The sequence below is a fragment of the Sinocyclocheilus anshuiensis genome, unplaced genomic scaffold, assembly GCF_001515605.1.
Source record: "Sinocyclocheilus anshuiensis isolate Anshui unplaced genomic scaffold, SAMN03320099.WGS_v1.1 scaffold126, whole genome shotgun sequence".
NCBI lineage: Eukaryota > Metazoa > Chordata > Actinopteri > Cypriniformes > Cyprinidae > Sinocyclocheilus > Sinocyclocheilus anshuiensis.
The window spans coordinates 216,545-226,932 of NW_015546026.1; the positions used below are offsets into that span (position 1 = coordinate 216,545).

The following is a 10,388-nucleotide window of genomic DNA, read 5'->3' on the forward strand; positions in this document are numbered from 1 at the left end:
TCGCTCACACACTCTTGTGTTGTGATTGTACCAATGACATTGAACAGGAGAGTTTGTGGCTCCCAATGATAAAATTTTCTTTTCGAGTAATCCTATAGATTAACAATATAAGTCCATGATTCAGCAGCAATATAAATGAATTACATGACTCATTGACCTCATGGTATGAGGGCCACCTAGATCTACACAATTTTGTCAATACTGAAGCTACCAGAAACCTTAAATGTCGTAAGTACTTGCTAAAGGAATCTTGCTGGAATTGACCTTTTTTCTTCGTTTGGCTGAAGCCTCAATCGAGAGACACTGACAATTAGATATTTTGTGCAATAAAGCAAAACAACAATAACAAAAACACTGTATTAAGTGTACCTGTAAAAATATCACACATATAGCATTGTGTATGTATGCTTAAAATCTTCTAAAAGCTACTTATGACATCTATAATATTTACTTTCACAAAAAAGGCATACTATTTTTTTTTCTGAAAGTGCTATTATGAAATATATGCCCCAAATGGAGGTTCTCTGAATGTTTAAGCTTTTAACAACCTTTAGCTTCCGAGGAAGTAAATCAAAACCCATCAAACAGACATTTAGCCAACATTCTGTCCAAATACCTATAAACACACACACAGATCCGTCTCTAGAGGATGTCTATAGAGGAAGATGCATTCACACTGACAGCAGTTACATTGCTGGAGATCAACCACTTGCTGTATTGTGGGTTACTAGCAGGTATTTCTACTCAACTTCTTTATTCAGTGACAGATCATATGAGTGATCTCATCATATGTTTACACACTTCCTTTAGTAACCAACACATTGCTTCACTGGCCATTTGCATAAAGTTGAGGTCTCTGTCACTTGTGTCGCCTCAAATTGCCAACTCTAACTAAAAATAAATGGCAAATGGTTGATTTGCAAATCACTGTCAATGTGAATAACCTTTATGTTCATTACAAACTTCAATGAGATACCGATTTGATACCGATATCAACTACATCCTCAGCTTATATTCAGGTCAACTGTAGAGAAGTCAATATTCTGTCAATAAGCTGTCACAGACTGTATTTTGTCTTTTGGAGTTATATAAGCTGTGAGCTTAAACCGAGACAGCAAAAACTGATATGAATGTACAGTGCAATAGCCAGCTTTGATCAGTGCAATAGCCAGCATTCTGGTGGATGAGGTTGAATGGAGTAAGAGAGTAATAGGATGTGAGCGTGTATGTGGGTGAGAGAGAGAGTCTTCGTCTTTCTTTCCCTTTGTTAATGTGAATTGTGAAGCATTCCTGCACTGGTATCCTTTGAGGCCCTTACAACGAGCAGCAGCATGATGGCAAACAGCCATAAAAAAAAAAAAAAAACATAAAGAGATGAACCTTCCTTTTATTTATTTATTATAATTATTATTTTTTTTAGATATGAAGGTTTTGGTTGCCTTTGGCTGTAAATAGTTGTGTGACATAGTCACTAAAACGGTGGTAGTTCAGTACCCAACAGTTTATGAGCTATATATTAAACAACAAGATAGAAACAACATTAGACAAAACATCTTTTAGCTTTGATGGAACTTCAACACTGCTAGAAGTTTAAAGTGTTAATGAGTTAAAAGTGTTAATCTCTCTCTCTTTCTCTTTCAGCATTTTGGGAGTGAAACGTCACTGCAAACTGAACTCTGCTCTTACAAATCACATAACCATGTATTTAATGTTCACTTCTATTTGTAAGGTGATTGGCATCCTCCATTGTTAAAATGATTGCCCAAACACCTCTAGACGGAAAATAAAGTGAGTATTGCATTTTCAACTTCTTGAATGATCAAAAGTGTGATACTGTCCTCAAGACTTTCCTTAAAAATGTGGTACTGGCTTAAGGAAACAGACTGTTGCCTTGGCGGGATTTCAGAGACTCTATGCTTGTATGAATCTGATTAAGGGCTAAGTTGATAATAAACATAAGAGTGTTTTAATAAGTGCTACAAAAATTGTAAGTGTGTGAATGTATTTGGGTTACTGGAAGGCTTGGTGGAAGCGAGGCAGGGTGGTGGTTGTATTCAGAGATGGTGGATGTGTATAACTCGGAGTGAGTGCATTGGTTTGTGACAGTGTGTGTGAATGTGTGATTGTGTGAAGGAGGCTAAGAGGCTCTGGGGTGTCTTGCATGGGGGTGGTCAGTAGCCCCTCCTCCTGGCTGTAAGCCACTCCCAAAGTAGGCCCTGCCCCTTGGTTGTAAGGCAGAAAATTAAACAATGGAGACAGAAAGTCCAGGGATGATGTTGTCTCTCCAGTCACCGTTGCAGAAGCACTCAGCTTGGGTGTATCTTCAGCCTGTAGCTCTAAGAGATAACTTTCAAGCTCCGCCCTCAGTGGCGGCGTTGGTGAGTAAGAAGCATGACCTATTGGATACCTCAGAGAGAGAGGCCCAGGTGTTGGCGAGGATTGTGACTCCATCAAATCTACGGGCTCTGCCTTAACTCTCAGCAGCTCATGAGCGTGGCTTTTCTTAACATGCCGGGTAAGGTGGTCCTTACGGCCGAATCGTTGTGCACAGTACTGGCAAAGGAAGTCCTTGCGTCCTGTATGCACAACCAAGTGGCGTCGCACGTCCTTACGGGTGTAAAAACGCCTTTCGCAGTGCTCACACTGATGTCGCTTTTCTTTAGTTGCGGTAGTGCTTTTCCCTGCGTGTCCACGTAGGTGCTCCAGCAGTAGGGGAGTGCTTGGGTATGACTGCAGACACACCTGGCAGGTGAGGTCTCCACGGTGTGCGGCGTGAAGGGCTTGGTGCCTTCGAAAGCCTAGTTTGGTATTGTAGCTCTTGCCGCATTCTGTGCAGATGAAAGCCTCCTTGTTGGGGTCGTGTGTGTGGAGGTGGTTCTTCAGGTGATCTTTACGGTGGAACATCTTCTCGCAGTAGCTGCACTTGTGTGTCTTTTCTGGAGAGTGTGTGGCCATGTGCCTATGGACACAAACACATTAGCGTAGATTGACCAGACTAGAAACTTTTAATGTCCAAATGTTATCAAACAAACCTGAGTATATCTGGTCTTGCTTAATAAGATTTCATCAAGTTAAGTGACTTATAATATTCTTATCAATCAGTCAATCAGATTTTTGGTTTTAGCTTAGGAGGTGGAGTTAGGATTGCAGTTTTCGGGGCTTTAACATACCTTTCAATCAAATATTACCTTCTGATATTAGGTGTAAATTGGTATTAGGGCTTCAACAATATAATAAACTTATTTACCTCTGAATCTTGTGGTAGTTAAAAGGACAGTTTATCCACAAGTTTGGTGATGTGGTTTCGACCCCATTTAGTTTCAGAAATACCGTTTGAAACAACAAGAGGGAGAGTAAATGAGAGAATGTTTCATTTTAAGTGATCTATCCTTTTAATGGTCAAGATTAAGATGTAGGTAAGAATGTTGTTTCCAAGACCACTGAACTACGAACACCTTATTTTGCAAAATAACAATTATCATATGATTTCAGACCATTCACCTATTTTCAAATTTTGAGTGAGACAAAAACAGTGGGTTTGCATCAGAGACATATGATGGCCATGGAATGGTTTGTGAAAGTATAAGTACCTACCGTAAGAGTTTATACTTGGAGACGAAGGCCTTGGTGCAGTCAGTGTGTGTGCAGTGATACGGCCTTTCCCCTGTGTGGGAGTACGAGTGTACCTTCAGCTTCTCCAAGCTGTTGAAGGCCTTCTCACACAACTGACAGGAGAAGTTCTTCCTCACTTTACCCTCTACTCTCCTCTTCCGCACTCGACAGTGTCCTGCCGTGGTGGGGCAGTCGTTTGGAGATACCGTTGCCATGGCAAATTAGTGACAGCAAGCCATGTGGTGGACACGAGTGATATGTCCCAGCACAGAGAGAGTGTGACAGCCCAAATCTTCAACACAGCAGAGATGCAAGGCCCTAAAAAAAGACAGCAAACAGTGAATTGACTAGATGAATGAACTGACTACTTTTTATGTAGTACCGCGTCAGTAAAAAAATACATTGCAATAGTACCTTCACAGCTTGTACAGCTGTTGAAATATTTCTGAAGCCCAAAAAATTATTAAACAAACAAATAAATAAATAAATAATAAATGACTGTTTTCAAATCTGTAATTGATTTCAGATTACCTTTTAAAATTTTTCATTTCGTCGGTTGTATCACCTGAGGACACTCCGTGTACCACTGATGGTGTTCGTACTAAATTTTGAGAACACTAGACTAGACAATGATAACAGGATACAGAAATCTGTATCCAGGCAAAATGATTAACGCTTAATGAAAAACTTTAGCTAAAACCTTACTAAGTAATAAAATACTTGCTTTCCTTTAATAAAATACTTTAATTTACGGCCATGCCATCATAGTATGCAGTGTCACATAGAAGCCACTTGTAGGTTGATTTAATTTTAAAGCGTAAATACTGTTGAAACAGTATAAACTGTGTAAACACAGTGGCACACTGCATACATATAAAAATATAGAGAACATGCAATAAATACAAAGTTGCAAACTATACTTATTGGCATACAAAACTTTCAGGATATGCAGATTGTATGAAGAATTGTGTAAAAGGGCAAGGTTCACTAAACCTATTTAAAACACAGAAGTGCAGACTCTCTAAACTTAAACTCTTTAATAACTTCAGCTGCTCTTCTTTACTTTGGGTTTTGCACTGATATCCACTTGCCTTCCTATTTTCAAAGACTATAAAGTATTTACCTTGCCAACATCACTTCTTTACTTGTCTCTCTTTCACATATTTTTCCTTAATTTATTTCACAAACTCACAAAAATTTGACCAGCTATATATCCTGCATTTTTTCTTTCTTTTTTTTTTTCAGTGCTATACAATCCCCTCATGGCATTCCATGTGTGTTTTGCTAAACTGTTTCAGTGGAATATTTGCAATGAAAAGACAAAGAAGAGGAAGTGTGAAAATTTAAAGCTAAAAGGCTGTCATTAAACACAATTGTTTTTTTTTTCAGATAAGTTAAAATTAATGTTTTCTCTCACATTAATATCTCACATTGTTCCTTTCCATACTGGATGGATTAAAGACTACCATCCAACAACTCTTTAAACATTAAAACAACAACAAATACATTCCTTAAAAAAATAAAATAAAAAAGTTAAACCTGTTAACTTATTCTTACATGCCTCATCTTCCATGATTTATTAAAATATGTATATTACAATTAGGCTATTATTTAGAACAAAATGGGTTGTTACTTAGAATTGCATTAACTTTTTTGTCATCAAGATTTTTCTAGCATTGCAGTTTTAGTAATTACTTTTAATTTTAAATTAAATGGCAAAACACAAAACATAAACGTTTAGAATTGTACCAGCACAAATGTCCAATGTATTCTTACAAGTAAGTTCAGTTTTTTGAAATAACAAGAAGAAGAAGAAGGGAATTAAACAAATATTGTTTAATATTAAACAAAATCTTACAAGGAAAAAATAACATTGTAATTGTAGTCTCCTTGGCAAGACACATCACTAATGTCTGCAGAGTTTCATTAGTTAAGCTACATATATACTTTATTACACATATTTTAATGTAGTTCAGTAAGACATTTTAATGCAAGAGAACATAAAGCACCATCTATATCTAAGAATGCATTACTTGGTTAAATTGTAACAGTTTTAAGTCTATACAGTCAAGACTATGAAAACAAACAAAAAATGTAGCCTAAACAAACAAAAATAAAGCATAAAATATTCTACTCTGATGAAAAAAGCTTTATTCATTCATTCCCATCTAATTAAATAGGCTGCATAATACATGTAATTTGGCAAACGCTTATCCAAAGCGACTTATAGCCTATTGCATTCAAGGCACAAATTTCATCTAGGTAAAGGTTCTAGCTTTCCCTAGGAATCAAACCTATGGCCTTTGTGTTGCTAGCTCTGTCTGAGCTGCAGGAAGTATTAAAAAAAACATACAACCTTCCCGTGAAGCCTCTTATAGGCTATTAGGAGTGCGAACTGCATGGACTAGTTTCGCAGAATTTTTTTTTTAATTATTAAGTTATTCATATTTCAAAATCGTATTTCACAATGCTGGCTGCATGCACCAAATCTAACAACTTAATTACGCGGTCCAACAATTATTTCACCTTTTTGACTACCGAAATAAAGTATAAGTTCTAAATATAGGCTAAAAATACGACATTCCCTGAATGCTAAATCTTTGGCTTTTTTTTCTGCGAAACTGATACATGCAGTTCGCACTAGCCTACTAATAGGCTATAGTTGGCTACAGGGGAAGGTTTGACGTTTTTTGAGTTTTTGAAGGACTCCGAACTTCACATTCACATTCACAACAACTGTGCGGAAAACCCGATGACCCCCTTCACCTGAAATGCTATTTTTTTTAAGAACACCCAGGAGCAGTTGGATGGAGGTGTTTCATAGCCCAGATGGAGAATCTTAACCTCCAACCTTCCACCGCATCTGGCCATATGCCGTGTAGGCTATGTTTATATAAACCTTCTATCTTTAATTGCAAACACACACACGCGCGCGCAATGCGCTGATTTTAACAGTTCTACAATGTAGGCTATTTTGCGCACAATGCCTCTTATGCTCTTTCGTTACCACACGCAGAGCCATCACATGCATATGTTTCATATGAAACTATATCTGATTGCAAACTATAAAATAAATTTACGCTGACATTCTACAGAAACGCACCACACCCCGTGTCTTCGCAACCAACAACTCTGATAGGCTATTTGACTTCTCGGTGTCGAGAGTAAAATCAAACTATTACTAGCATCATTAAAAGATTCTGTCATTTAAGATTTAAGATCCAATGGCCTTTCATCAATCACTCATCCTGGTCCTAAGTGGGACTTTCTCTCGGACAGATGAACACTGAAGAGCTCTGCTCAGCATCTCCTAATTAGTCCCCCTTCACTTCTCCCACCATTTTGGTTGTTTTCGATATTGACAAGCAGCTTTCTCTTCCTATAATGACACTAGCAACTTTGTACAAGGACACCCCTAATAAAGGCTAGTCACTGACTGTGACTCCCAAACAACTAACTTTGTAAATTGTGCCAAAACTGAGCAGAATTATGCCGCTTATTTATTACATTTTGCGTTTAAATGTGATTACAAACATGGAAAGTTGCTTCTATCACAAACTCCGTGTTTGTGTTCGATTCGCGTGCACGTTTGTGTCAAAATTTTCGCACCATGTATGCAGCGTGCTTTTTTAAAATATTTAAATACTCATTAGTTTGCTACGGCTATCACCGTAGCCATGATCGTTGCTGTATATTTGGAGAAAATCTCAAAACACATTTTTCAAAAACTTTTTTTCAACTTTTACAACTTCACGCGTTTCTCTGTTTATTGACATTCGCCCGAGCGCAACCTGACTTGACAGAAACAAATAACAGAATTATGTTACATTTCCTATATAATTCAGTCTTTCGTTGCTTTTCTCTCAGGTCCCAAACTAGGCGCTGATTAACCCAAAACTTTTTTCTCTAGCTCACCCCTCTCTCATAATTTGAATAACCCCGATATTTTAATTAAAGAACGTCGTAACAATTTTCTAAATATGCATAAAACTCACCGTGGGAGCGTTAACATCCTTTCTATGGTATTTTTCTTGACTTTCAACTATTCCCCGGATTTTTAATAATTTTTTTCTCATATTTTTTGCTGGACGCGGCGGGCCTAAAAATTGTTTGCTTTCCCCTCTTTCCAGCAGCCATTGTGTATGCGCTGCGATGCAACCAAACCAAGATTTGGCCACGCCCACCCCTAAACCCTCCTTCCTCGCTCTTGGGATTTGTGTAATAAACTGTCATTTTCAGATTTTACTGCCACTGACTTCCCTTTAAGAAAATCTAACATTTAGGACTCGTCGGTAATTCTGTCAATCGGTACGACTTCGTTTAATTTCTGTTTAGTCAATAGGAGGGTAAAAGAGTTATCATCCTTATTCCATTGGCTGAAAGAGGTGACAATTCATGCAACCGCTACTGGTGACGAATTTCAACTTGCTGTTTGATTGGTCATTCATGCCTGTCAATCACCTACAAATAAATCGTTAGGTTGTGTTGTGTTGTGACATACGCTGATTACGCTCTGTTTTGACGTGACGAGGGAAGGTTGAGTGTTCATATGCGACACGTAAATTGTAAGTACTTGCAACAATAAACTTATTGTTCAGTGGCAAGCACAGTTTATTTGTGTTTTGCTATTGAACGTGTTTCTTTTATTGTAATTTGCAAATATAATTTGTAGAAGTGTACGACGCAGTACATTCGGCTGGGTCAAAGTCACCGGTCTTCTGTCCACTAATTTAAATGACTGAGATTAGTTGTTTTCCATGCTCTCGTGCTTTGTTTTAAAGTGAGTTAAGGTACGACTATGTGCTCATTATGTTTTTTAATTCGTATTTGAGGTGTTTAGTTTGCAATAGTCTCGCAACTGATGAACTGAACCAGTCTGACAAAGGTCGTGGAGATCTAAATTCGTTTGCATTATGCGACAAGTGTCAATGCTAGCCCTTACGAAAAGTAACCATGGTTTTATTGTAGTAAAAGTGTATAGTAACCATTTTTTTTCGGCGTATTGATTACCATTTGTATAACCACAGTTTAACTACAAATACCATGTTTAAACTATGGTTAGTGTAGCAAAACCATGGTTAATTTGTGGTTGTCATGGTTTAACTAGTAACCATGGTTTTTTGGTTTAATTTGTAGTAAAACCATGGTTAATTTTCGTAAGGGATATGACTAGAAGTATCAGTGCCATTTAAACTGAGAGAGTATAAGTCATCTCATATTTTGTTTAGTACGTTTTATTATAGCGCAAAAAAGAAAAGAAAGAAATATATATCAAGAAATGCAAGAATTCCTGAATGACATACATTTGACCTTCTTGTATTTTAGCATCAATAAGATAGGCTACTATTAGAGTTTATATAAATATTTTGAATTAGTTTTTATTTGTATATTTTAATTTAAGTTTTATCTATCTATCTATCTATCTATCTATCTATCTATTTTACAAATTCTGGGTTTAAACCTTATTGACCCTAATACTGTACTGTTAAACACTTTGCCTATTTTTGTTTCACTATCAGCTACAACACCTCCTATTTAATGAATAATAAAAAATCTCTTATTTTTAAACATTTTTTTTTAGAAATTTATATGCAGGCACAATTTGTGTAAACCTATAAACATGCACCTAAGCAGAAACCAACAACATAACATACAAAATCATGCTGTCCCCATCACATTTTCAACTACATTTTTTTTAATCAACACTCAATCAACATGTCAGCAATCATATGTTCCATATATTTGATTTATTCAATGAATCTGCAAAAAAATATTTAGCAAAACTTTAGCAAAAGTTCATGCTCACAATGCATTGATAAATGGCTTGACAAAATTATAACACAATACAAACCAGGGTTTAATAATGGAGATCTGTTGAAAGTTGTATTTACTGACTTTTAAGTGTTCCAATCCTAATATATTTAGTGATGGGAGAAACGAAGCTTTTCGAAGCATTGAATCAATTGAACCAATTGCTTCGAAAAATGATTCGATGTTTCGAAGCACTTGAAACAGTACATGCTGGCGACACCTGCTGGTGAAAACGTTGTAAAAGCATCAAGAACTCAGACCAAACTTACAAAACAAATGGAAATGTTTTTTTTTTAGAAATGCCTTTTTTTTTTTTAAATAAATAATAAACACTTAAATACTATTAAACATTAGTGTTTGTGTTATGTGTTTTATTTAAGTATAATCAAACCCTTAACACACAATGAACCAAATTAATTATTTAATGAATAAATTGATTTATGTAATTTTTTAATTAAGTGTTTTCATTAGAGCTGTCTATAAAAACCAGCAGGCAAGAGTAGTGTCAACAAATTCAGCTTGATAATGTTAGATAACTTTCAACCAAAAATTATTCAGACAGCTGTTAGTATGACAGTATTTACACAGGCAACCCTTAGCCTTAATGACCGCCTGTAGTCTCCTGGGCATGCTGTCATCCAGCTTCATACAAACCTGAACTTCAGTTTTTTTCCTAGTCCACCGTATGAAGAATTTTTGGGTATAATTTATCACAGTTTACTTTATTTTGCTATCCTCTCTTACATAAATGAACTATAGTGTCCTGCACCCACTAAAAAAAAAAATAAAAAATTATATCTGGTCTCTGAATCATTTTTGGTTTGACTTTATATCCTTCGGTTATTTTCACACTTAATTATGGCCATTAAAATTTATTTTACAAGTTTTTGTCACTTTCACTGTTAATTTTTTTGCTCTGTGGTACATCATCTTTAATTTAATAGCATTAGAGCTGCTCCATTGCA

General features: G+C 36.3%; 2 protein-coding genes across 2 annotated transcripts in view; one reads left to right on the forward strand and one right to left on the reverse strand.

Moving 5' to 3' along the window:
• Positions 1-1,138: 1,138 nt before the first annotated feature.
• Positions 1,139-7,757, reverse strand: plag1 (pleiomorphic adenoma gene 1). Its single transcript, XM_016499742.1, has 3 exons — positions 7,608-7,757; positions 3,595-3,930; positions 1,139-2,959 (listed from the first exon to the last, which is right to left on the reverse strand). Exons 2-3 carry the CDS (start codon positions 3,825-3,827, stop codon positions 2,011-2,013), a joined length of 1,182 nt encoding a protein of 393 aa, XP_016355228.1. The 5' UTR covers positions 3,828-3,930; positions 7,608-7,757; the 3' UTR covers positions 1,139-2,010.
• A 335-nt stretch (positions 7,758-8,092) lies between these two features.
• The window catches only part of chchd7 (coiled-coil-helix-coiled-coil-helix domain containing 7), a 20,471-nt gene continuing 18,175 nt past the window's right edge, over positions 8,093-10,388 (forward strand). The window contains exon 1 of the mRNA XM_016499744.1: positions 8,093-8,177. The gene's annotated coding sequence lies outside the window, so the exon portion shown is untranslated. The remainder of the gene's footprint in view (positions 8,178-10,388) is intronic.

Bases quoted from the DNA above. Each gene is read 5' to 3' on its own strand.
- plag1 (XM_016499742.1), bottom strand. From the start codon at position 3,827: ATGGCAACGGTATCTCCAAACGACTGCCCCACCACGGCAGGACACTGT. The intron at 2,960-3,594 runs GTAGGTACTTAT...TTGTGTCCATAG, and splicing joins TCCAAGTATAAACTCTTACG to GCACATGGCCACACACTCTC.